This window comes from Pteropus alecto, unplaced genomic scaffold, assembly GCF_000325575.1.
Source record: "Pteropus alecto unplaced genomic scaffold, ASM32557v1 scaffold70, whole genome shotgun sequence".
NCBI lineage: Eukaryota > Metazoa > Chordata > Mammalia > Chiroptera > Pteropodidae > Pteropus > Pteropus alecto.
The window spans coordinates 951,662-978,551 of NW_006431912.1; the positions used below are offsets into that span (position 1 = coordinate 951,662).

General features: G+C 33.8%; 1 protein-coding gene across 4 annotated transcripts in view; it reads right to left on the bottom strand.

Annotated features, from left to right (window-relative positions):
- Positions 1–1,076: 1,076 nt before the first annotated feature.
- Positions 1,077–26,890, bottom strand: part of PDE4D (phosphodiesterase 4D) — a 748,065-nt gene continuing 722,251 nt past the window's right edge. For all 4 annotated transcript variants that reach the window (XM_015599411.1, XM_015599407.2, XM_015599415.1 and 1 more), the window contains 9 exons: positions 19,158–19,251; positions 17,592–17,764; positions 16,875–16,973; positions 15,887–16,051; positions 14,668–14,767; positions 8,375–8,529; positions 7,357–7,479; positions 6,708–6,890; positions 1,077–5,977 (listed from right to left, as the gene is read on the bottom strand). In XM_015599411.1, coding sequence (XP_015454897.1) covers positions 5,564–5,977; positions 6,708–6,890; positions 7,357–7,479; positions 8,375–8,529; positions 14,668–14,767; positions 15,887–16,051; positions 16,875–16,973; positions 17,592–17,764; positions 19,158–19,251 — 1,506 coding nt within the window. In that variant the 3' untranslated portion in view covers positions 1,077–5,563. The remainder of the gene's footprint in view (positions 5,978–6,707; positions 6,891–7,356; positions 7,480–8,374; positions 8,530–14,667; positions 14,768–15,886; positions 16,052–16,874; positions 16,974–17,591; positions 17,765–19,157; positions 19,252–26,890) is intronic.

A 26,890-nucleotide genomic window follows, 5' to 3' on the forward strand; every position in this document is an offset into this window, starting at 1 on the left:
ATTTGTGAGGACTAGGCAGTTTTTAGTTAGCAATATGATCAAAGACTCTTAAACTCGTCTTTATCTTGGATCTTAGCAAGATCGAAAACAAAACAAAAAAAACACCAGAATATTTTTATGACATTGACTTAAAAACCTCTTTGAGACCCTAAAATGTTTTATCAGATTAAATTATATCCAATATCAATTTGGTGGCTATATATTCAACAAATATTAAGCACTGAGTACTAGGCATAGTTTTAAGTATGAGAAATACAGCAGTGAGCACTTTGCTCTCATGGAGCCATGTTCTGGTGGGGGTGATAGATAAGATATGTATATGTCAATTTGTGATAAGCATTATAAAGAAAATAAAGCAGGATAAGAAATAATCAGTGATGGAGCAGGGGAGCTTTCTTTCCATTTCTCCAGAAGTCTCAAGCTCATTTGTACCTCAGGACTTCTGCAAATGAAGTTTCCCATTTGGATCCCCTTCTTCTTCCTTTCAATTCTCCCTTTTGCTTGGTTACCTCTCACTATTCTTCAGAGCTCAGCCCCAAATCACTTCGAAGGAAGCCTTCTCTGGCCCTCTGGAAGACAGCAAGTTCAGGCTTCCGCTTAGTCACAGGTTCTCCGTTGTACAGAGTGCACTGATGGCACGTGTATGAACTTGTTTAATGCCTTTGTTCCCTCCAGACTGTAAGCTCACGAAAGCAGAAGCTGTGTCTTCTTCACTGCTGAATCTTTAGAACCCTGTACTTTGCAGAGCAGGTACCCAACAAATAAATGTTGGATGTCTGAGTAAGTTTCAGTATACCAGAATATTCAATTAAACAGAAGTCCCCTTCTTAAGCCTGTTTACAAAATACTGTGATTAATCTTGTAGCCCATTTAAATAATTTTGACAATTTTTTCTATAGCAAGATTAATTTTGTAATGAAAGATAAATTTGTTTCATTTGATTATAGATATCATTACTAGCTAATGACGTCACTATCATTTCACTTTAACAATCTTCATCACTCTTGGAAACCTGTGCTGACTGAACTACAGTTTAAAATGAGTAGTTTTTTATTTGTAAAAGATTGAGTCATAAATAAGCAGAATCAACCCATGCTTTTATTTTCATTGCATATAAAAATTTCATATGAAGGTATTGATGTACAGTACTATCCCCATGGGCTGTAAGAGAGGCTAAGAAACCACTAAAAGAATCATCATTTGTAATGCTCACACACAATTTACCACTCTGAAAACATTATCTAAAGAAATAAAATTAAAAACTAAAATCAATAAGGATGTTTTTATAATTATAGTGTCCCCTTTGTACTGTTTAAAACAAAAGTAATCAAATTCCTTTGGGCCAGGGCTGCTAAAATCTACAGTTTGTGTCGAAAAAATAAAACAAAATAATAGGAGGCTCATTTTTCCTAGAAAAAGAATCTCTCCTTCCACTTAATCATGTTTTCTGAGGGCCGGGCAACAGTGAAAGAAGGTTTCCACAACATTCACTGGGAATTTCTCATAGCTTTCGGGAGCTGGCCATTGAGAAATTTTAAAATTCTATTGCAATATAAGTTTTAAAATTCTGTAGCCATATAAGTTTTGCAGTAGCAAGTTCTAGAGAATGGTGACTCCTTTATGCTATGTGAATTGACATCATATAAAACTTTGTGTCTACATATGGACTTAACATACAAAAAAAGTTTTGATTGATCTTAGTTGAAGAAAAAGTCCAGGATTAAAAAAATGAGCTTTTTCACCTTATATATTCTCTTAACATGACAGGAAGTTGATGAATAAAAGACTAACCAACACATGTGATCTATGGAGCTAGTTTCAAATCAAGGTTATTTGCTTATATGCTCTAGAAGCCAAAAAGACTCTTTATAATCACTGGACAAGACTACATTTTCCCAGTGGTGTTGGAAGTAGAAAATAAACATAACTAACTCAAGTAGCTCTTGATCAACAGATGGGGAAAACGATCATCATATATGCAGTGCTGCTATATGGCAAGAAGTACTTAAGAGCTTGTATTTCAAAAAGGTCTCAGAATCTTCCAGAGGTTGTCTGTGGTTTTTTAAAATCTAGCTATTGCCAGAAAACCAATCAATTTGAAGCTCAGATGTAAAATGCCCAGCCCTAGACCCACCACTACCTTACTTTCAAATGCAGCAAAACAGAAGAAAATATTGGTTAAAGTTAAGGCACAGCCCTGGGACCAAAGACCTGCAGCTATGTTTTTTAAATTTATATATCTTTATGTATTTTATAGTTTTCTTGAATCTTCCATAAACAAGCTCTAAGGTGACAAGACTATATTACAGGAGAAAAGAAAATGTACAAGGAGTATGTATACACACCATTCATTCTCTCACCAAGAGTTTCCAAATATATCAACACCATCCCATCGTGGGGTGATGTTTTAATAAGAACTGATAATTTACAATTAACATTACAGTATGTACATTACAATAAATACATGGTTGTAAACAGACAAACAAGACTGTATTACAGGTAAGGTCATTTGGTGAGAAAAAAATGCATGGCACAAAAAATAAATAATGCATTCAAAAATTATCATAAAGCTTTCTGTGAAATCCATTTCATTCAAGTTTTCTTCCTTATCTGCAATTTGTTCTATCTACATTATTTTTTTGTGAATTTTAAGCGACATAAAAGATAATAAAATTAAAACAGCATTATTATGTTTAGTAACTTGCAAGCTGAAATGTATTAGTTTTATGCAAACTTGGACTTTTTTTCCCCATACAGTACCCAGATATTGCATTTTCTTATGGCATTTTAGGAAACGTAAAGTCACTTGTAAAAGGATGTTTTAAAGCAGTGTATAATTCTGAAGCACACTTGGGCAAGAGAGAAGGAGAGAGAGAGGTGAAAGAAGGGAGAGGAGAAACAGATTGTACAGTGCATTAGTCCCTGTCTCTTGCATATTATGCATTTTCTACAATTTGATTGTCCATCGGTGGGTAGCTTTACGATATGTGAACCATTCGAAACCAACAGATTGAAAAAAAAACAGCCTCTCTTTTTTAGTGCAGTTATAAACCCTTTCAGGTCTGGATTTGTGACGTATTGCTGCTTAAAAAATTTTTTCGTCATTATTAAGATTCTAGGCACTCTGTGAGGGAAATACCAAGTATTAGGGAAAAGTGGGAATGAGAATATTTTGGAAAGGAATAAACCTTGATTGCCTTTTCTTCTAGACCTCCATTAGGGATAAATAAAATTAAAACAGAAACGAGATTCCAAGTGTTCTTGTGAAACCGCTTGCCCATACATAGAACTATATTTGAAAGACAGTTATCTTTCTCTGACTTTTACAGGTGAGGAAGATGGAAATCTGGTAATTAATTAGTTAATTCCTATTCTGCTCTGTGCAAAAGATCAGAGCTACATCACTTTCCTATCAAAGGTTCTAAGCATCAGTGGATATCAGGGCATTAAAATAGAAATTATCTTCAGCTTGGGTCATTTCTCTGGCTGGTGACTTAGTTACTAGTCCCCAGAGAACTCCCTGTGACATCCTAAATATAACTCTTTTTCAGGGCTACACTTTTTCTTAACTGTTTTATTTATTTTCCATTTAGTCAGATACCCCTTTTAGTCTTTGTGTCAATTCTTGGATATCAATATGAAAAATGATTATTTGGGCTCCAAACTCTTCATAGAGGAGGTAAACACTTTATTAAGAGCTGAAATGGGAAGAAAGTCCAAACTAAACAAATGCCCCCAACATGCCAATTGAAGGTAAATACCAGGAATTAATCTCTAAAATTTTAATATAGTTCTCGGTGCTAAATCCAGCCAAGAGTGATCTCTATTTTTTTCTCCACCATTTTAGCATGGCACTGTATTACCAAACCTCTCGTGCCAGTGGCATCATCAACTTCTTCCCCTCAGTGTATTTATTTAAAGTTCTCTTCTATAAGAAATGCTTATGAACCAATGATAACTGATAAAGCAATTCCTATATGTTTCGCCTTAAGGAAGGGTAGTTGCTACACTTGAAATCACTTCTCAAGAATATTCTTCATATAGTTCTTAATCCATGGTGAAATCATAGAAACCAATGAGCATCAGTTGTACTGGTGTTGGTTAATATATTCTAATATTGTTAAAAATGCCTACCTAGCTGTTAATTTTTTTCTGTAAATCAAGAGTAAAAGCTAGTCATTATATATGACTTTGCTGTAGAAATAAATGCTAACTCTAACCTGACTACCTGTTTCTTTTCATCAATCAAAATGGTGATGATATGTTTGACAAGACCTTATCTAGTGAATGTGGACAGAGGTTCAAACACACGCTAAATAATAAAGCAGCACAAGGGAAAAAGTTTTTCTTACTATAACTGACCATGGAAATAATAAAAATGAGCATGACACGTGTGGGTTATTACAAAGACATGCACTTGTGAAATGAGGGTCTATTGACATAGCAAAAAGTTATCAGAAGACACTAAGTAGGAAAATATCTAAAAAAGACTGACCATTTTAGCTACTGGGTATTTATATATCTCTCACTTGCTTCAGACGACACCAGCTGATTGTTGAGTGTCCATGAGGCTTAAGACACATTAGACAGAATGCACATCAAAGTATTACTGAACAAATATTCACTTTGCACACCATGAAGAAAAATGTCAGTGGAGAGCAACTCTGCTTTTCTGAAAAGAGTGAAACAAAACGCAAAGTAAAAGAAGACCTACAAAAAGAGTTTCCTGCAACATAAAATTAGTTTTTGTTTTAAAATATGGAAGTCATTGGTATATAAAACAATGAATCACTACAAATCAGTTAATTGCTGTGAACTATAAGGTGCAAGTAAAATTCGTAAATTAGATTTATCCAGTGTAGCACAGATTTGTACTGAAAACTTGCAAGTTACTCCTTAGAAAAAAACCAGTGGCAGATGAAGTTCTGAACATAGTTTTTTAAATATAATACCTCGATACATTTAATAATAAAAGTAAGCTCTACAAAAAATCTGTTTTACATATCATACAAAATGTAGAGGCCAGTGTAGCTCACTGAACCACACTATTCAGTCATGTATCAGGAAGACTTGAAATTAGAAAATTATGCAATTTCTGTGGCTCATCTTCCTCCTGGTAACAGATTCATGCCGTTTCTTGTTCTTGACCCATTTGTTGTTTCATCCATTAGTTCACTCTGTGTAATGCCTTCTTTCTGCTGAAAATATTGCAAACAGCTAAAACGAAAGAAACCCCAAATCATACCAACTTTTGGGCTGCCTTGATGAGCCACACTTTCTTGAAACACTTTGGAGTTGATTTTCTCTGCTTTGTCAGCTCCACCAAGCTGAAATCTTGTTAAAATGCTGTTCGTGAAGATGTCCCCCTTGTTCTGATGACATGGAGGTGAAAAAACTGGTTACAATATTCCTGAGCGCCAGACTGAGTAGTCAAGGTCAGTTTTGTTCAACAAACGTCCTGGCAGATGACAGTGAGGTGTGACCATGGTTGTGGCATGTGACATGCACTTTGGAAACAATTTTTCTACTTAAAAAATAAAAGGCGTGAAAGTCTTTTGCACTGTTACGTGTCAGGAGAACAATCATCTATTACACAGGCTTCGGGCTGGCTTTCCTCTTCCCCTACTGCCTCTTCTTCGACCTGGTCATCAAGTGGAATCTCAGTAGACTCTGAGTCTTGAGTACAAAGAGTCTTTGAGTCGCTGCAACTAGTGTCTTCTTCCACCTGACTTCCACTGTCCTTTTCGGTGTCTGACTCACCATCTTCTTCTAAAGTTAATTCAAACTGGAACTTCTCGGTTTGACCCTGTCGGCCCTCCTCCTGGTCATCAGGTGCTGGGGAGGGGCTCTGAGGAATTGTGCTCTGGTACCATTCACGATTGTCCTCCAAAGTGTCCAAAATGTCCTGGGCATCGGGATGTACAAGGTCTGCCCATGTCTCCCAGAGAGGATGAACAATATAGTCTATGAAGCCCACCTAGTTAAAAAAAAAATCCAATTTGAGTACAGGAGTTGAAACAACGAAATCATAATAAAGGTTAACTAGATTCCGCATTATCTAATTTATATCAATGTATATACATTTTTACATAAAACATAAAAATATGACATGGTCTACAAATATAACATTGAACAGAAGACAACTAACCTTAGTTTTATAAAATAGTCACTATTTTAGGCAACGGACCATATAAAAGTATTGTTACTTAGCTTGTGAAAATTAGCCTCCAGGACTCTTAGCTGAATAGTATGTTTGCAACATAAAAACTCTATAGTTGTTTACATGGTAGGGCTTGGCTTGAGGCTTGGATTTTTATTTTAGAATAGCCAATTTATAGGTGAATCCTGATAACTGAAATAATGGCATACTCCATATAAATTCATATAACTGAATTCAAGTATGAAGTCAGATAAATATTTCTATGCCAATGAATATACTATGTGAATATAGTCATAATGAATGAACGAATATACTATGTGAATATAGTCATAATGAATGAATTTATGCGCTATAAGAACACATAAATAACTATACAAATATGAATCATGAGTTTTTGGCTTATAAACACTAATGTGAAATTGAAATCGAAAAAATAAAGTACTAGTTTAAAAAAAACACAAAAATACTGTGTGATGTGGATAAGAAGTGATCAAATGTTTAAGTTGTAGTTTTGTTCTCTCTGAAAGCTTTATGCTTAGTACATCACCTGTGATTTTTCCACAGATGCATTGTGCTTGTCACACATGGGGCTTATCTCCATGCCCCGTTCCCTCTCGCGGTCTCCTTGGCGGAAGAACTCCTCCATTATGCGGTCTGTCCACTGGCGGTACAGCTGGAGAGGCTTTGTTGGGTTGCTCAGGTCTGCACAATGCACCATATTCTGGAGGACCTAAAACAGACAAATGCTTTCTCTATTTAGCACCTGCTTTTTTTTTTTTTTTTTTTACTAGAAATTCGCATCGAATGACTGTGATACTTAAAAATACATGTAGTGTAAGATTCATTCCAAACAGCTCAACCATGATGTGTCTATGGGTGGTTCACACTTGTATAAATAGTCCCAAATTATGACACCTCTACTGCATCTAAATATCAAGAAAAATTGTTTATGTGCACAGTTAAATTCAGAGCTGCTTAAGAAGCTGGTTTTGTTGGATGTTAGGGTTTTTTTGTTTGTTTGTTTTAACACATATGCAAATGAAAAGACTAATAGGATTTTGTCTGGTTAATTCTCAAGATTAAGAATCTGGATCAAAATCCTGCTTATAATTACTAAAATAATAAGGTAGGAGAGAGGAGACATCTTACGAAAGCCACACACACAGACACATGTGAAAATTCAAATAATGCTTTACCTGAATCCTATCAGAATAATTATCAAGAAGAAGAACTCCAGAACTTGTCACTTTCTTAGTTTCAACCATAGTTTTCAAATCAGCCAGTAGATTCATGTGTTTTGACATGTCTGTTGCAAGTACCTTAAAGACAGAGTATTTTATTAAGAAAGTCCAGAGGAAAAAAGTTGGAATTTGCAAATTAAAATATTAGGCAGAATGTGAGAAAAAAAATGGAAAACCACTATGTCATCTAATAGCAGTCCATGGAAATTCTTTACTACTTCTTGGGGCAGTCTGTTTCTCAAGTTTTCTGAAAGCTCAGATAGATATACATGTGCATTATGCAGAAATGTTAGGCACTGGGAACCACTTCCATGGTGAAAAGAAGGGATGGCATCTCCACGGATAAGATATCATCACATATTTTTTCCATTCCTTGGACTAGAAAGTGGTTACTAGACTATGATAAAATGATTCAAGGTTGCTCACAGAATCCTTCAGAAGCAGAATATTCTGGGTAATTTCTGCTTATCCAAAACAGATAATTCTTATTTTTGTATATTCAAAGCTTAACAGAATAACTATTTGATAGTGAGAGATCTTCCTGTGTCTCATAACACTGTGAATAATATGCATAGAGAACATATTAAAGTCATAAATGTTTCTAAATGTCACTGTCTATTGATGGGGATTTTTTCCTCCCACTTTTTGAATGGGAAAAGTCCATTCGAGCTACGGCCAGCACCGTTTGCTCTTGTTAGTCATCTTCCTCTGCCCTCACCATATCAGAGGAGTTCAGAAAATAAAACTAGAATGATGAGGGTAAGCTGTCATTATTTTCAACTTCAAACTGCTAGAAGGAGAAAACCTATTACAGAACATCACTGACAGCAGCAGGGGCAGCTTCTCAAACATAAAAGGCAGTATTAGGTTTTTAAAATACACAGTTCCTTTTACCTGATTTTTATTCTCATTAAAAAAAAAAAAAACAGTTTGTATCATAGTTCTCTTTTTTTTGCTTTCATCAGCTACTTACGATGTCAATGACCATTTTCCTTAATGACTGTCTTTGCTTTTTGGTCAAATTCTGAAAAATGTCACAGTTTTCTTCCTGAAGCAACTTAAAGCCCACGGCCAAATGATGGTTCTCCAAGACAGAAGAATCGTTGTACATCAAGGCAAGTTCAGAGTCTGGAAAGATAAGAGACAAGAAGATTGGCAAAGCCATTTATTCCATGTTTATCTTACTCTTCATACTCTGAGATACTTTAGGTTTAGGATGCAATTTCCTCTAAACATCTCTGCAGTCCTTACCATTACATGACAACATCTAGGAGAGAATGTACTTGTTAACACAACACTGGAGAGGGAATGGGGATCTTGGGAGTAAATTCCAATGCTACTGACATGTGGCTAGGCAGTTTGCCCTATGGGCCTCAGCTTTCTCTTTTTCAATGTGAAAGAAGAATTGGACCAGATGATCTTTAATCTCCCCACTAGATCTGGGTAGCTCCTTAAGCTCAGCAAAAAAAGACATTATTCTTAACATTTACGACATGTCCAGAGCATAAGATATTGTATTCCTGAAAACCGTGCACCACCTACCCAGCATTTTATATAATTGTAAGGATCATGTGACTTAGAATTGTTTGTACTCAGAGAGGGTACAAGGACAGTTGGGAACACACAAACAATATTAGATTTGCTCATGCCACTCTTATTTCTGTCCACAGTATAGCTTTGAAAGTTGAAGCTTTATTCATTTTTCCATTTCCTCTTCTAAGTATCGTGCGGTCATTTTATACACACATATTGCCCTTCCCACGTCAAGGCTTCACACAGAGGTGAATGTCAGGCTGCCTGCATAACTCCACACTGAAGATTCTGCTGCTCTCTTACAAATGCCCGGGACCTGTGTATTTTAGCAGTGAGAGATCCTGCCTCGTTACTAGTTCTTGTAAATAGCAGACCCTGATCTATACGATAGTCATTAAGAAAAAAAAAAATCGACTGGTGCTTTAATCTGTTTCCACTTAAGTCACTGTAAAGACTAAAAGTGCATGTGTTTGATCTTTTTACTGACTAATGCACAGAAAATATATTTGAAAATATATATTCTTTTCTAAGACAGAAATATCCAATGTAACTCAATGATTATTTTAAAGGAGCTAGGGAGAAGAAGAAAAGTTCAAGACATATTTCCACTGTGAAATCCTATGATTTTTATCAGTACTATATAGAAATAGGAATTTACACATCTAAATTTTTGCTCCCAAACTACGGAAACAGAGATGTCTATAGTACCCAGGCAGTGGGTATATGTGGTATTATTGTCTTTTTAAATTTATTTTTTGATAAAGCAATAGTGTTCATTTTTTAGAAAGTCAGTATCTGGTCAAGGTGACTTTTAAATAGTCTATAATATCCTCTGACTATGAACACTTATCTACAGATGGTTAAATAAATAGAAATAAAACATTTTAAACTACAAAGTATGTTAGCACACAATATTATTGTTTCTATAGCAGAATCATATTAAATTATATATAACAAAAAGAAAGCATAATGTTTTCTGATTGGAGAAATAATGCCTAATTAATCAAATTAGGGTTCTTCTAAGGGAGCAAATATGCATGTAATAAGGGAAATCAACAGAAGAACTGACTCAGGCTTACAAACACTGAATTAGTTTACATGCCATGTGAAGAAAGATGAAAGAAATTGGGGCTACTGAGCTTGCAGAAGAAAAGATGAGGAGCTGTGGCCTGAAGGAAGAGACATGTGGTATGAACGCTGTTGACAAAGAATCTGAATTTACTCAACCTCAGGATGGCCTTCCATGTGGAAGACTGTCCGGGAGCCGTGGCTAAGCCTGACTAGAAAAGCACTTAGCTCCTGACATTCAGGAGGCGACCAGACTATCCAGAGAGGCCATGAAATGGCTCCTTGTTGGACAAGTGGGCCTCTACTGCCTCTCTAATATCTGGGGCTGTTACAAAAAGGTGGTGGTTGCTGATTTTTAAATGAATGAGTGTTAGCATTTAAGTAACTCTGAGGGTAGACATTTAATTTTCCACTCTTCTTTATGATTAAAGGTATATGGTCCCACCTAAAGGGGAGGTAAGATTCTGCAGTTCCTAAGTAGATTTTCTCCAAAGATAACAATCCTGTACTTCTATGTGGACTTCTTGAAGGTTCTGGAATAACCAGAAAGTTTCCTTCAAACTTTGCTAGAAGGCAAAGTAGCACGGAGGAGGAGAGAAGCTAGTTTATAAAACATTTTTGTTGAAACCCCCTCATCTTCCAAGACACAGTATGAGTCACCTCTTCCATGAAGCCTTTCTTGATTACCACAGGTAGAATTGCTCACTTTCTCCTGTAAACTCCTATATACTTTGTACTAACATTTGGCATTTATCACATTTCAACTTATTTGTCATTATATCTGTACGAGTCTTAATGGTCCCTCCCAAAGACCTCCCAAGCCACTAAGACACTTAAGACCTTATAGAAAAATAAAAGTTATTAATTTAATGTGCTTGGTTATCTGGTTTCTCCTGGGCACTTCTGAACAAAACATTTCTCTCTGAAGTGGGGAATTGAAGTGGTACTTTTAATATCTAGGTGCCAACGACAAAGAATTAAAACGGCCTGGCTCGTTCCCTCAGTTCATTTGCTCTGTGACCTACATGTGCATTACTTTTCTCCATTAAACTTAGTGCCATTTGATGTCACACATTCACATGTCATAGTCTGTCTTTTCCAGCACAAGTCAAGCTCTTCAGAGCCAGAGCTTTGTCTTGTGTACTCACATATTCCCAGTGCCTGGAACAATGTCTGACATAGAATACACTCTCAATAATTTTTTGTTGAATAAAATAATGATCCCTGCATTTATTCCTATATAATCACATTTGACAAAAATGAATTTATCTTTATTTTGAAAGTATTTATACAGAAAAATAACATTCTATATAATCCACAAATACAGCTATGGAAAGCTTATTTTAATATGAGACTAGAAAAGGAAAAAGTATGTGTACTGGTAGCTATCTTGCTCTGCATTAATGCAATGAAATGCCTCTGCTCTTGGAATCGAAAACCATTTGCTTTAAACAAGACTCTTGTGAGTAAATCTTTCTCCCCCAAACTTAGGCATTTTTGCTATAAACAAAAATTACTAATTTTTCAAGTAAAATTTAATGGTACATAGATTCTGTACTTTTGACTCTGCTTTATTTTTTTCAGAAAATAATGCTTTAAAGTTAAATGCCTTTTTTTTATGATAAATACCCTCCAGCATGCTATATTCAAAACTTTATGATGCTATTTATATTTTATGGATTTATATGCATTTATTGTCCTCCCCAAAAGACTTCTATAGCTTCCCACCTGGAATTTTAACTTCCTTAAATCTTATTCAGATTACTCATATCTCTAAATCACTTATAAAAGTTTAACCAACTCTGCCAGATATAAATGATTTGTTTTCAAAATCTCTAGCATGTTTACAATGAATATATGTATCATTAGTATCAAATCATTTGGCATCTAAAACTACCACAAGTGGCACAATTAACAGAATCTATCATCAAACCTAAGAAGCAGAGGTATATCTGGACTCAGAGTCAGCCAGGTGAGCTCTAGTACCTCTGTACCAATGCAAGCCATGCAACCTCATGATGCCTCTGCAGCTTCCTTAAAATAGGACAGGTGACCTCCCAAACATGGGTTTATAAATTTGATGATTGGAGTCTTTAGGATTTCTTCTTACAAAAAGCACAGATTCAATTTTTGGTTTCTGACAAGTTGGCAGTACCAGCTTCAGGGTAAGAGCTACGAGTATGGTAGTCTGAGCCACGGAAGCTCAATCAATCCATGAAAGAAACAGAAAACATAAACTTAATGTCTACAAAACAAGAGTTTAATGCAAACTAAAATTTTGATAAAGTATTTCACAAAGCTATTTATTATTTAGAAGGACTCCGTTATAGCATGCTGTGAAGTTAAAATTTATTTGTGTTACTGGCTACTAAGCCTCTTCTATATCCTAAAATAAAATGCTTGCTGGAGTGATCCTTAGTCAAAAGCTAACTAAGGCAGTAATTCTCATAATGCCCTGGGGCTCTGATCAACCCTGGGTTACTTTTCGGTACCAGGTGATGATGCTGATTCATTCTCTCAGGAATACCGCGGCCTCATCACATCATATCTTCAACAAAACATTATCAATCCAAAGCTGCTCTGGGAACTTAACTCCTCAGCGTTGCTGAGGTCCCTCAGAAAGGAGATCATCGCAACATCACTGAATAACAAAATATTCCAGAAACAGAATTAGTTATCCTTCCACCTAGGGCAGGTCATTGGCAAAATGACCTTAAACAGACACTCTTGGTCACTGTCATTGTTCTTATAATCCCCTGAATTGCTCCCTTATCTTTCTCAGTGGGTCTCCAACTTCGGAAAACATCAGATTTATGTATGGACTAAGCTTAAATTTTAGACCCTACGGGTACCCTGATGTTCACCAGAGTCCCCCAGTGCCAATCTAAGCCCCTTTGCCCTTCGAGGGTCCACAAGAAAGAATAACAGAGATGGTCCTCATTTTTTTCTTAAAAAAATTATCAGAGAACTTCGATATAATCCTCTGAGACAGTTTTATTTTTTTCCCCAATCTATTTTTAAATCTAACGTAATAATAAGGGAATGTACAGTATTATATATAATATGAAGCAAATAAAACATACCAGTCTGCATTTTGGTTTTAGTAATTTAAAGGAAAAAATGCATACCTTTCTTATAGGCAAAAAATAGAACAAAATTTTTATGAATTTGTTAAAAATGTATAAAATGAGGAACATAGTGAGGCATGTATAATCATCAAAATAATAAATCAGGCTAGGCTAACAAAAGGTGCTAGTGTACATCGTGCTATATGACCTCCCTGCTCTTCTCAGAAAGGACACAGTTAATCCTAACCACTGACACAATGCAAACTCATGTAGCTGTGCCTAATGTGTATTACTGTTTACGTGTTAATATTTAGTAATGCTTTCATGATTCCTGAAAGCACCCCATTATAGGTTTTTATAAGGTAGTTAGAACATGAAATGTTATCCTATCTTGGATAAATAAGTTCATAAACCAAACTTCTAAAATGTACTTGGCTAACTACACACTTTAGGAAATCCATGACTTTTCAAACCCTCTTATATATGAGTCACTGAAGTGCATTTTGTTATAGGGTAGCTCAGAGACTATTAAAAAGTATAAAAGTAGATTAAATATTCTAAAGATCTGAGTTAATTTTCTCAAAGCAAGGCTATATTTAAATTCTCCTTTAAATCTGGCTTCAGCAAAGTAAAGGAAATGAATATTGAATACAGAGAGACTACTTACTAGAGCTAGATTGCGATACGGCATGAGAAGGCTATTATCTACACTCATGGCAAAAAAAAAAAAGACATATTCTTAACAGATAAGAAAAAGAATTTAACAATTTAATAATTTTTCGTTTTAATTTTTTGTATATAAAAGTAAATTTATAACATTAATCTACTATGGTGGGAGGTAATTAATTAATAGGACATTTAAATCATTTACCAACTAACATCAAGTACCAAAAAAATAGAATTTCTGTAAAGCTAAAACCTCGCAAAGGCACAGCTCAAGCACTATCTAAATAGTCCCTATAGAGGTGTTCTGTGCAGCAATGTGTCAGAGATGCCCCATATTAAACAGTCTCTATAATCACTCTTTATAGTTCCAAATTCAGCAATGACTTCTTATTTGGTGAAATGTCGCTCACTAGTGAGAAAAAAATTAATAGTTAAAAAAGTAAAGTTAAAAGAGAAGTTCCTGTTGCCCTCATTAGGAATTTTAAATAGGAAAGAATAAGGCTGGCTATGGTGGTAGAGAGGGCAATAGTTACAACTTCTGAAGAGGATTAAATGAAAATCTACATAAAGTGAGGAAGGTTTAACATTAATTCTGACAACTTTTTTTTTTTAAATTTAAAACGTAGGAACAATATAACTACCTAAATCTTTGGGCAAATTTATTTAGATTACCCTTGCCTACTAAGATGGATATATATTTTTTTCTACAGAAGTACTCAAATGCATGTTTTTCAAACATCATATGCTTCATGGGATATAATGATAATTTTCAGAACTAAGTTACATTAACACACACTCTCAGGAAATGAACATTTACAAATTTCAAAAGAATGTTATGGCTTTGGAAACAACCCCTGAGGTTATAAAGACCCTCATTCTAAAATGTAGAAAGAAAAAATATCTTCTGCAAAAATAAATTAACTCCACTTACTTGTATTGATCAGAAACTGATTTGACACACCAGGATGATCTACATCATGTATTGCACTGGCAAAAATTGCTGCAAGAATTTCCAAATCTGTAAACACAGCCTGAAAAATCAGACAATATAGATAACATCACTATTCTATAACAACACAAATTAAAAATATAAACAAATGGAAAATTACTTCCTAGAATTTGATGGAATACAAAATGAGGCTTCAAAATATACTATCATATTGAGTCAGGAAGAGAGTCTTTTAGGTAATGAGTTATTCATGAATTTTCTAAGTGTAAGCTTGGAAAAAAATGATTTTACCTAATTTCATTACAACTAATACTCAAATATTTTCTATTGGTTATATTTTTTAAATGTTACAAAAGGAATATCTGAAGTTATTTTTTTTAAAAATAATAAACAATTATTTCCTTTTCTTTCATTCAAAACAAGGTTTTTCAATCTCATCAGAATTGATATTTTGGGCCAGATAATCTTTGTTATGGAAGGCTGTTCTGTGCATTGTAAGATTTTTAGCAGAATCCCTGGCCTTTACTCTTGAAATGTCAGTAGCATGTACCTCGCCCCAGTTGTGACAGCCAAAACTGTCTCCACATATTGCCAAATGTCCTTAGGGTGTGGGGAAAGAAAAGGAAGGAATAACTTCCAGATGAAAAACACTCACTCAAATGCTGAGGTATTAATACAATTTTATAATGAAAACAATCTCAACTATAAAATATATTAACAAAAAGGAATCTTTCTCTAAATGATTAAGAAAATCAAATTGCTTTAATAAACGTTTAATGGAACAACTTAGGATTTGTTAAAATTAGTGTTTCTTTCTAATAAAGTCTATGAAAAATATCAATGCATTGCTTATATTTTATAAAGTAATCATCTTTTGAACTATAAATATAAAAGCCATCAGACTAAATTCCAAAAAAAACCAAGCAAAATGAATAAGCCAGATGTGCTTCAGAGAATGTCCATTAGATCATTTCAATGAAGCAGTGTCATAAACAGATGAATCCCTAAATCGTTGATCAAGTTTCACAGACAAGATCATCAAAGACCCTACTGTTTATTTACCACTACATTTTTCTTCTTTGTAACTCGACATACTTCCAATGAAGCCAGTTATTTTCTGCATTGCATACCCTTTAATATAAAAGTTTGAGAACTTTATGAGTGGAAAGTTAGTATTCTCAAAGTTTAGAAACAGATTTACCTCCAAAGCAGGTGTAGATAACAACACATGTGTCGATTGGACAACATCTGCAGCATGAATATTGTTGTGATAGGCCACGTCAGCATGATAATGGTCTTCCAGGGTCATAAGGTATGTAATTAAAGTGTCTACTGGAATTTTAAATGTTTTCAATAAATCTCGTTCCTGTTGGAAAATAAATCCTTTTAATAGTTTATCCTTACATAAAAAGATTTTCTATTGACTGTGCTAACAAATAAAAAATGAAATCACCCCAGAGTTGCCCCCAGAAATGGAACCAGCACCCTTATGATGTCTTCTAATGAAAATGAAAACCTTTGGGAAGATTCAGACACTTCAGGGATAAAACCAGAGTTAAGTTGTCCTTCTGGAGCCCAACGGTGCTTTACCCAAAATGTATGGTATCAAGAATGAACTGCCGGTTATAAAAACTTTCTGTGTCCCATGATCATGTAGGCAGCCTCAGTCCAGTACCACTGATTGAAACTCAACATACTCTTTAGGGCTGGAATCTGCCGTTCCAGTCCTCAACTCCTCTTTTAAATCCTAACTCTGAGCTGGGACAAAAGCTCAATAAGAGTGAGAAACCAATACATGGAGAACAGAGCAATACACAAAACAGTGAAGAAATTACATCCTAAGATTTGTCAGGAATGAGGCTTATTCATTTTTTAAAGTTAGCATTCCATTCTCTGTGTGAGTCGGGGTCATGTAGATGATTTTTAAACTATTTTACTGAATCAATTAAATTATCCTGTCATACTTTTTTCTTAAATGAAAAAAATAACAAAATTGGTTTATTTGTATTTTGCCCACACTTCAATCTTTCTATATCCTTATTTTTCCATTCGTAAAGAAACAAACAAGAGAAAAAGTATAAAATACACAAAAGAGAGTGAGCAGTAAAAAAGATAAGATACATGCACAATTCACTGACTGGACATTGAGTCACTAGATAAAGAAAGGTGATAGAACTTAACCACATTACCTGAAAGATAGTGTGCATGATAACAGTCAAAGGCCGGTTACCAGACAACTCAGCTATTCTGAAAACATGAAGACCCCATTTGTTCACCTCTTCTAGTTCCTGGAGTTAAAGAAAGATTTTTCAAAAATTAGAAAAAGGAAATACAACGTGAAAAAATGAACACGGTCATTTTAAAATTACTTTAATAAAAAGACTGTTAGATTTAAAAAAAAAAAAAAAAAAAGATTCGTTGTGCACATAATGGATGCACCATCAAAGTACAGGCAAACTTTAGGCAAATTCATTTTAATGTACTGAAAACCGAATAGAACTGCCTCACCTTATACCTTTGATAATACAACATATTTACATACTTTCAGTATTAATCTCAAAGCCTTTCTTAGATAAAATCTATTCACAAAATCCCTTCCTATTCTCCTAAAACCCAGAAGATAGATTTCTAATACTTTAAAAAAAAAAAAAATCAAATATATAGATGCAAAAAAGTGAAGAACACATATCCCAGACCACCTGTCTAGAGATCCACAAATTAATAAAACCCAAATAAATTTAGAAAGAGCTGTATATAGTACTTTCCCATCTTAAAAACAAATAAACGAACAAACAAAAACCCCTACAAATTAATGAACTGGTTAATCTATTTAACAGAGAAGGAATCAAAATTCATTAAACGGCATTGTTGCATATTCATGATCACGATCCTTGAAATTATCTTACCTTGGCAAGGACGTCTTCTTGTTCAGTTTTAACCCCAAACCTCGGGATGCTTGAATTAGTCAAACTAGAGCTGTGCATCAACTTCTTGACTCCACTGATCTGAGACATTGGTCTTTTCTTTTTTTCCTTTTCCTTCTGAGTTGGAGAAGGAATTTCCACTTCATGTTGCTTATCTTAAAAATTTAGAAAATGTTCTGCATTTACTATTAATTCTGTTTTTGTTTTTTAATCATAAAATGTATAACGGCCAGGTTTTAATTGTTCATTATATGGTCTGGGAAATATTTCTAAATAAAGCTTCTTTTAGAGAAGTTGATTATTTGCAACTTGATGTCGACTTAATTTCATACCCTTAAACATAAAATTAAGTAAACAAATCCCACTGCAAAATAATTGACATTAAATGTATTCAGTGGTTATATCTTTGATAGAATGTTCTAATAATTTTTTGAAAGACTTATCATGATAGCAGATTTTTTTTTTGGAAAAGCAAAACATGTTGGTTGTTTCAATTGTTCATCAACTTTATTCTTATTTGAAGTTCACTTAGTAGTTTCAAAATTGCTCTTGCCAAGTAAGGACTCCAGTTTCAATACTAGTTTGAAATGGTAGAAACTTCACATTCAAATATAAAAGCAACAGTGTATGAACCTAACAGCTTACTGAAATGGATCATACTGTTAGAGTATAAACAGCTTATCTAAATGAATTAGATTGATTTTGCTATTTTACATTTTCTATACTATAGTGAGATGGGGGTTATGATGTAACAAGGTTTTATGATGAGCACTGAGGATGTCCAATATTATCTGATAAGTGAATATGAGATTCACAAAAGCTAACTTGTCAAATAAAAGACACAAGGTATCTCAGTACATTCATCCCCTATTTCAAGACAGTTAGCTCCTTGAACTCATCCTTGCTTACAGTGTGTGTTCAATAAATTTCTTTTTAGTGAATGTGCTAATTAGATATTCAATAATTTTGTTATGAAAGTCAAATCAAGGATATGTTCAAATTACTGATTTTGACTTATTTTCTTTCTGTGGATGGGGACTGGGGTGGGAGTAGTGTTGTCCCAGTACACCACACTCTCAGCTATTATCATCAGCAAACTTATCTTCAGCAGTCGTATCTATCTGCCTCCCCAGTTTACCAGGCATGGTGTCTGTTAGACTATGGACTCAATGAGGGCAGGGACCACTTCTAAATTATCACTAAATATCTAGTGCCCAGCAATGGGTGGCATTTAACAAGAATTTGTTAAATGCATGTATAGATCTCTCTAAGAAATGCATTTTACAGGTTAGTACTTTGGAAAAACTGGCAATATTCAGAAAATCCCTAAAGTCCTGAATGAAGCTAAAAAATAAAATGTACTTTATCACCTTAGCTTCTAAAGCTTAGAGGATCCATTTATTAATATGATGAATGAAAACAAGTTAAATTCCTAACACTTATCTGGTTTCCGAAATGAGCTGGCACCCCAATCCACCTCTAAAAACAAACAGAAACAAAACAAACAAAAGAAAAATTTAAAAATTGCACTTAGTAAGTTATTCTCACCTAAGAATGTGTTTGATATATACTCTGACACTTGATTTCCAGACCGACTCATTTCAGAAAGATGGGTGAGCTCTCGATTAAGCATCCTTTTAAACTGGAAAACAGAAGAAAAAAATGAAATAATAAAAGAAAATGTAAGTAAAATAGCATAAGCATACACTAATAATATACAGAAAAAAATGCCCAATTTTTTCTTTTGCTTTTTAAACTTAATTTATTGTGAATATTGCTCCACTTCAGTACCCATCCAGTTTCGTTGTGATTGTTTTCACTTTTTCTGTTTATATCACCATTATTATTTTTTTAATTTTAATTTTTATTATGGTGACATTAGTTAACAAAATCCAGTAAGTTTCAGGTGTACAATTGAACAGTAAGACATATATATATTTACATTGTATGTTCACCTCCCGTAGTTAGATTTCTTTCTGTCACCACATATTTGACCCCTTTTATTCCATCTGCCTCTACCTTCCCCTCTTTCCCCCCACTCCCTGGTAACCACTAGTCTATTTCTATGTCCCTGAGTCTCTGTTTGTTTGTCCTGTTCATTCGTTGCTTTTAGGTTTATATCCCACATAAGTGATATGTAGTTTTCAACTTTTTCTGTCTGGCTTATTTCACTTAGCATGATTATCTCAAGTTCCATCCATGTTGTCTCAAATGGCAGTATTTCAAGATGCCCCCAAATTTTTAAACCATCTTGATACTTTGATCAGTGCCATCTAATATTTCTGCAATAATGGAAAAGTCTATATCCTATGCTGTTCATTACAGTGGCCACTAGCCTCATGTGGCTATTAAGCACTTAAAATGTGGCTAGTGCAAATGAAAAGCTGATTTTTGAATTTTATTTAGTTAATTTTAATTAATTTAAATTTAAATAGTGACATGTGGCCAGGGGCTACTATATTAGTACAAATAGATTTAGACACTCAAGGACATTAATTAAGGGAGGAAAGGGCATAAACAAATAAGGGGCATTATTAGTATTTTAAAAGGGAAAAAACTAATTTATAGGTATACAAAAGAACTGCCACACAATAAAACATGATGATATATTTTTATCAATTAATTTGTCATTAGCAGAAAAAATATGTATACTAGTCAGAGGTTAAAATGTCATTTTTTACTCCAAAGCAAAACTGAATAGATTTATTTGAGTATTCTTCCAGAACTATGGAGAAATAAAATATTTGAACAGATATTATATAATGTTTCTTTTTTAAAATTTTTTCCAAATAGGGATTATAAGATTTATTGGTTCTCAGTATTCACAGAATTTACCAATCCATTTCCCCAAGTTACATAAATACAAAACAGGTCAATTTTCAATACTCTACTTCATTACTTCACAATTTATTTTACTGACGGCATGGTACCTATTTTATCCAAAGAAACACTGGAACTCAGCTACCACTACCTCATAGCATTATCAAAATCAGAATTCTTAAAGATGTTATGCTTTCCCATATATCAACTGCTTCTTAATGTGTCTTCCTTTGAGTCCCAAAATAGCCCCAATAAAAGTCTTTTAATATACCTTAATATTTTTTAACATACAGATATGATCCTTTTTTTCTCTATAGAGAAAACTATTAAATATTGATCCCAAAAGTCATATTTTACTCTAATATTTAGTAGCCTTTAAAATTTTGAATTACACCACAAATTTTTATTTAAGTCTAGGGAAAAGATAGTAGTAATTTTATCATTTAGTAATGTTTAAAATGTAATTCTAACTCACTATTTAATTAATTAGAATTTTTAAAATCTTACTTCTCTGCATAATTCATAACAAGGTGTTCTAACTCAAGATAATTTAGCAAATTACTTCCAAAGTCAATCTTATCGACTAGATTAGGTATAAGAATTTATCACCACAAAGCATTGAGGGAGATTCATAAAAACATTTCAATAGACTATTAGAAACAATAAATGCATATTAGCATTATCCTGCAGCCAAAACTAAAGATTGTATTGGCCATAACCAATACAAATTCTTCTGGCCGTTAAGTTGTATGTCCAGGAAACATATTTTCAAACTCAGGAATACAAAGTTCACTTTCTTTGTTCATGTACTTTTTTATAATTTGTCTCTGATCACAAAAGCATATGTGATATAGAAATGTAGAAAGCTCATAGAAAAAATGAGAAATCATTATACCCCCAACCACTCAGAGATAACCATAATTAGCTGTATTTCCTTGTATGTATTTTTTTTAACATTTATATGGATGTATATTTTAAAAATTGGGATCATGCAGTATACATTATGGATTGCTGCTAATTTTCATTTAGCATTAAATATTATGATCCACTGTGGAAAAAATAAATTTTGAGACCTTCTAGGAACACTCATGAAGACATTTATAATACGTCTTCAAAACATTTTCTATTCATTTTTCATAAGGTTATATTTCCTTGAGTAAGTTATAGGCTATCAACTAATTAAATGACCTAATAGAAAGTATATTGTATTTGTAAAGCTCAGAACATAGCAGGTGCTCAACATTATCTGAGCTCTTTCTATTTTCTGGTTTCCGAGGCCTTTTCTAGTGATGGCTGACTTTTATCCTTGTAGGACAAACAGATGTAAGATCTGACTATACTCATGCTCATAAAAAATACATATCTAAACTTCTAGCTCCCCTGCTCATCTGGATAAATAATTTAGGATATCATTCAGATAAGGAAATGGTCACCATGCTTCAGAAATACACTGATAATACCATGTACAAGGCCCAAAGGTAAGTAAATTGTTGCTTAACAAATAAAATTTTACTCTCAGAAAAATCTTTAGGCAAAACACGTTCAAAAGAGTCTGCTAAACATTTTAAACATACATTTAAAAAAATATCTTTATGACCTGAAATTGTCTGTGCTATGAGCTAACAGTTGCTATTAAGAACTGCCTGGTCATGACAAAGCCCTTTTTTTATAAGTTGGGGAATAGGCAAAGCTTTCAGCCACTCCTAGCCTCTTCACAGTCTATACAGGAACCACTGTGTACTTGCCCTCCACGCATTTCTATCAACATAACTCAATGCAAGCTTGGGGGGGAGTGCCATTGGAAAAGTGAGACAGGGACCCAGTTTTTCTACAGAATTACCTTCCTTTTCTACAGAATTACGCAACCCTGGTATGAGGAATATGTTGCCATATGCTCAAGCAGAAAAACTGCACAGTACCTATGGACACCCTACACAAATGATTGGATTTATCTGGAAGAATATAAAGAATGAATGGTAATTTTGCCGGCAGTTTGCTTATACAAGTCATCAAAATAGTCAGTTAGTACACATAATAAAGGCAAAAAATGTCAATGAAAGGATTCTGTTTGTACAGACTGATATATGACAGATTGTATATGTCACTGATTATTTTTGTGTCATATACATATATTATTCCCAGACTATTCTTCTGCCTTTATTCAAAATCCAAAAGTGTGAGGTGGAGAAACCCTTCAGTGCACACCTATCTCCCCGTCAGGGGTACTGAGGTGCTCCAAGGAAGTCAACAATTCTTTTCAATGTAATTAGAAGACACAATATTTTAAGCAGTCCTCTTTATTCCCAAGGGAAAGGTTGTGGAGAGCTCCCAAAGATAAATTTCAATGAATCGATCAAGTTATAACATAAGGGCATTTTCTAAAAGGAATTAAAATTGCTTTCCTTTTTTGCAATTGATATAAAACTTTCAGTCCAGTGAAGCTAAAATAATAACCACAAAAATTACCATCGGTTCTTTCTCAACTTGTAGTCGATCTTACAATTTGGTTTTGGAATATATAGATGGATATACTAGAGAACAATAAACTAAAACATTCAACCACCATTTTTAAATGTAAGCAGAATTTCTCTTATTTTGAGATAACTACTTACCATTTACTAGGATAACTATATAAAATTACCATGAGGGAGAAAATGATTCGAAAAAGTAATAAAATAAATTTTTTCATAGAATGCTGTTATGTTTTCAGTTTACAGATTTAGAAGAGATAAAATACAGACCTGTTTTTCAAAAGAATTGGTTGCAAAATGTGGAACAATTTAATTGAGCTTTTAGATATTTTTAAAAGTCACCTCTAAATATTTTCTGTTGATGAGTTATTCTGATTGTTTTGATCTAAATAGTCTGAAATAATATATAGAATTATGGTTGCAGCAAAGAAAAAAAGATTTCTAAATTAATGCTTTCAAATCCTTTGTTCTCATTGTGCATCAGAATGTCTGTGTGCTGTGTTTAGAGTGTAAAGCGAAGTGAAAATGCAGTCAAAATGAATACTGCATTTTGCTTTTTAAATTCGTTTCTCAACTTTAATTCTACACTGAAGACTGTTGAGGAAGCAAAATAAAATAACTAAAAATTTTAAGTATTCTAAAATTTAATCCCTTTATTTCTGCATTCATGCCAATGTGCTACTGGGTACATTATATATTCTCCTAGTATATAATTAAGAAGGTGGTAAAGGTCAAACATTAAGAAAATACTTGCTTTCCCCCCCACAACAGCCTGTTAAAAATCATTAGAATGTGCTGCACGGTGATACACTACAAGCTTGGTAGATATCTGCATTCACAGTTAAAATAAGTACTGCATTGGCTGTACATAACAAAAAAAAATCCTTTAACAAGTATAATAAGGCTTAATAACTTATATTTGTCCCTATGTGTTTTTAGCAATATCATATGAAAAACATAAACTAGGCTGTCCAGTAAAAATTTTCCTCTAAAAGATAAGCACTAAACTTCTGTATTTAGATTCTTAGAGGTATTATTCATAATTATAATAGAAATGTGAAGCCTTTCAAAAATGCATCAAATATGAGCTGTCTGACAGCTGAGAGATGAATTGTAGGGTCATTATGAGAAATTACTTTATTACCCTCTATACTTTTCTGTATTTAAAAAAAAATTTAAGAAATAGCTAGCAAAATTCAAGTAACGAAAATCTGTATTAAAAAAACAATTCAAAAATTGTGGACCATTCATAAATTTAACGGGAGGTGGGGAATCATAACTACTTGAACAACTAAAACTGTAATAAGTTTTCTTAGAATGCAGGTAAATCTGACAGCAAAGAGTAAATTTCCTTAAAAAGAAACAAAGAAAATAAAAAAAAATGTTTCAATCTGAGAGTCCTTAATGAATAGGATTCTTAAAAATAATGTATTGTGACTTACTCAAATATATAAGAATAAGTTTCAATTTCTCAAGAGTTACATCATTTAGGACTGAAAAAGATTTTTCTACCTCTTGATTCTATAACAGAGATAGGATCACCAGGCTAGCATTACCACGGGGCATGCAAGAAGCTTGCCAAGCAGGGACATGATCTTATTAAATTTAGTATATTAATTCATTTCTTGAGATTAACAAAAGTAGCAGAATCATCGAAACAAATTTCTTCCAGTTTTATAAGTAAATAATCAAGTTTTTATCTTAATACTATATCACTTAAAAAGTCAAGTAATGTCAATTTTTAATGTCACCTGGAGCTTTATATTCAAAGGTGAAAAAAGCATAGTCCTCATCAGATTAAACTAGTGCAGAGTTTTAGAAAGAGCCACAAATTAATTTTTATAAACTTTAAGTACTACATACTAACTGGAACCCATATACCAGTATAAGAAATTTGGTCCAATAACTTATTTCCAACAAGTTTATTTAATTACCTTGATATTTACAAGCATAATTCAAATTTATACATGACAAACAGAAGAACTACTGTACATTAAAACATTATTTTATCATGCAAACTACAACTAATAGAAGCTATACGATTTCTCCTTATCTTACCACTAAAATCACATATTTCTTCTGTACTTATGTCTAAGGAAAAATAAAACACTGCTTAGAAAGCTTAACTCCATTGTAATTTTTAAAAACTATCGGTTATGTACTCAGAGTAACCAGGAGTTTATAAAGGCTAAATAAATCTTACCTTTATGTAGCCCCAAGACACTGACAGTAAATAATTTGCTTCAGGCATTTTCAACTGATTATATAGAGAGACAGTAAGTTCTAAAACATGTATATCTTCAAAACCTTGATAGTTTAACAATCTCCGCAAACCTCAGGGTGTGTGGGTTTTTAAAGATTACTGGTAATTAAGTAAACATAAGAAAGCCTTGCATTAGATCCCATCCAGCATCCAGCTGTCTTCCCACTGAACACATGCCGTTTGTAAAACTCCAGAATGAAAGAGAATTCAACAACTATTCTGAATAAAGAAAATTCATGTGATAAAGAAATATCTAAAGATCTAAGGGTCTGCATCTTTCTCTCCCTGAGCTCCAGGGTTTAATGAATAATTTATGCCAAGATGCTTAGCTGCAAGAAAGACAAGTTCTGTCAAAAGCTACCAAATAAGGAACTGCAGAAAAGCTGGGAAGAGTGACAAGAAACTCCTCCCATAAAACCCCAACTATGCACCAATTGCATTCTATCCCTGGATCTATCAGATCAGGAGGCATGGACTAGACTCTAGGTGCTTTTTGATTGGTTGGCAAGGGCAAACCTCTGAGGACATTTTCCTCATCCTCACCTCTGGTAAACGCCATTTAAAAATGGTATCCCTACAGCTGAGGCTGCTGTATGAAAAGATGAATGGGGCTTCCCTCTCGCAGTGATGAAAAACAGCCATAAAACTTTTCAAAATGCATAGTTCATTCTTAAATAAGGATTACCAATCCTTTTGGAGTCATTTCTATGAATTTTAATATTCTCTGACTTCTCTTCCTTCAAAATAAAAGCTGCTCTGAAAATGGCAATCAGGCATTTTAATTGCTTCCCTCTCTCAGATCCAAAACAAAACGAGTGGCTTCCCTGGTGACACAGATATAGCCGAAGTTCTTCATCCACCCAACGTAAAAGCATAGTGTGACTATACAATACAATTAATGTCCAGGATGCACAGATAGAAGTGATACATTTCCTCCCCTGCGTGCCATGGCTGTTTTCGGCTCCTTTTGTTTCCATTGTTACATATGCCTGAGTGCCATAACCTTAAAAATCTAAGAGTGGGGGCGATTTATTAAAGATCTGAATGGAGGAAAAAATAAACTGAAAGGTAATACACTGTGTAGGATTAAAAAATGTGAAATTTTGTATATAGATTTCAAGATCTATATTTTGGTCAAAAGAGAGCATTTTTATGATTGTGTACAAAGTTAAGAAAGGTATAAGCGTGGCTCGTAGGAATACAGATTTGATCTCGAGAGTAAGATATCTTTTAAAAGGAGAGTTAAACAAGAAATCTAAACTCTTCTGAGAAAAAACAATCTTTTTAATTTAGTTTGGGATAGTATTATTCTGGAACTTTTACACTAAAGAGGTCTTGCGGATAATTATCTAGCTTTTACTCTATTTTAGCACAAAATTCTGTCCATTCTACCTCATCTCTATCTCCAAGTTTGTACTTACTGCTCTATGCTTCTGTGGTAACGTGGTTTCTCCTCAGTGTTTCTGCATCAGGCTTGTCTTTCTTAGACAGTACGTCCTCATGAGGAACATCCCTGAAATACTCGGCCTCTTCGAGTTTCTACTGGTCTTTTGTTGTCCAAGTCCTCAGCTGCAGTTCACATTTACTGTATTGTTTCCTCAATTCCTCTTAATCGTCTATGAAAAGAACTCAAATCCCAACACCGCACTAAAATTGCCTCCAAAAGAATACTAAAGTCCTTCTTTTCGCTAGTCATTCATTCTCAACTTCTCTAAAGTGTTCAAAAC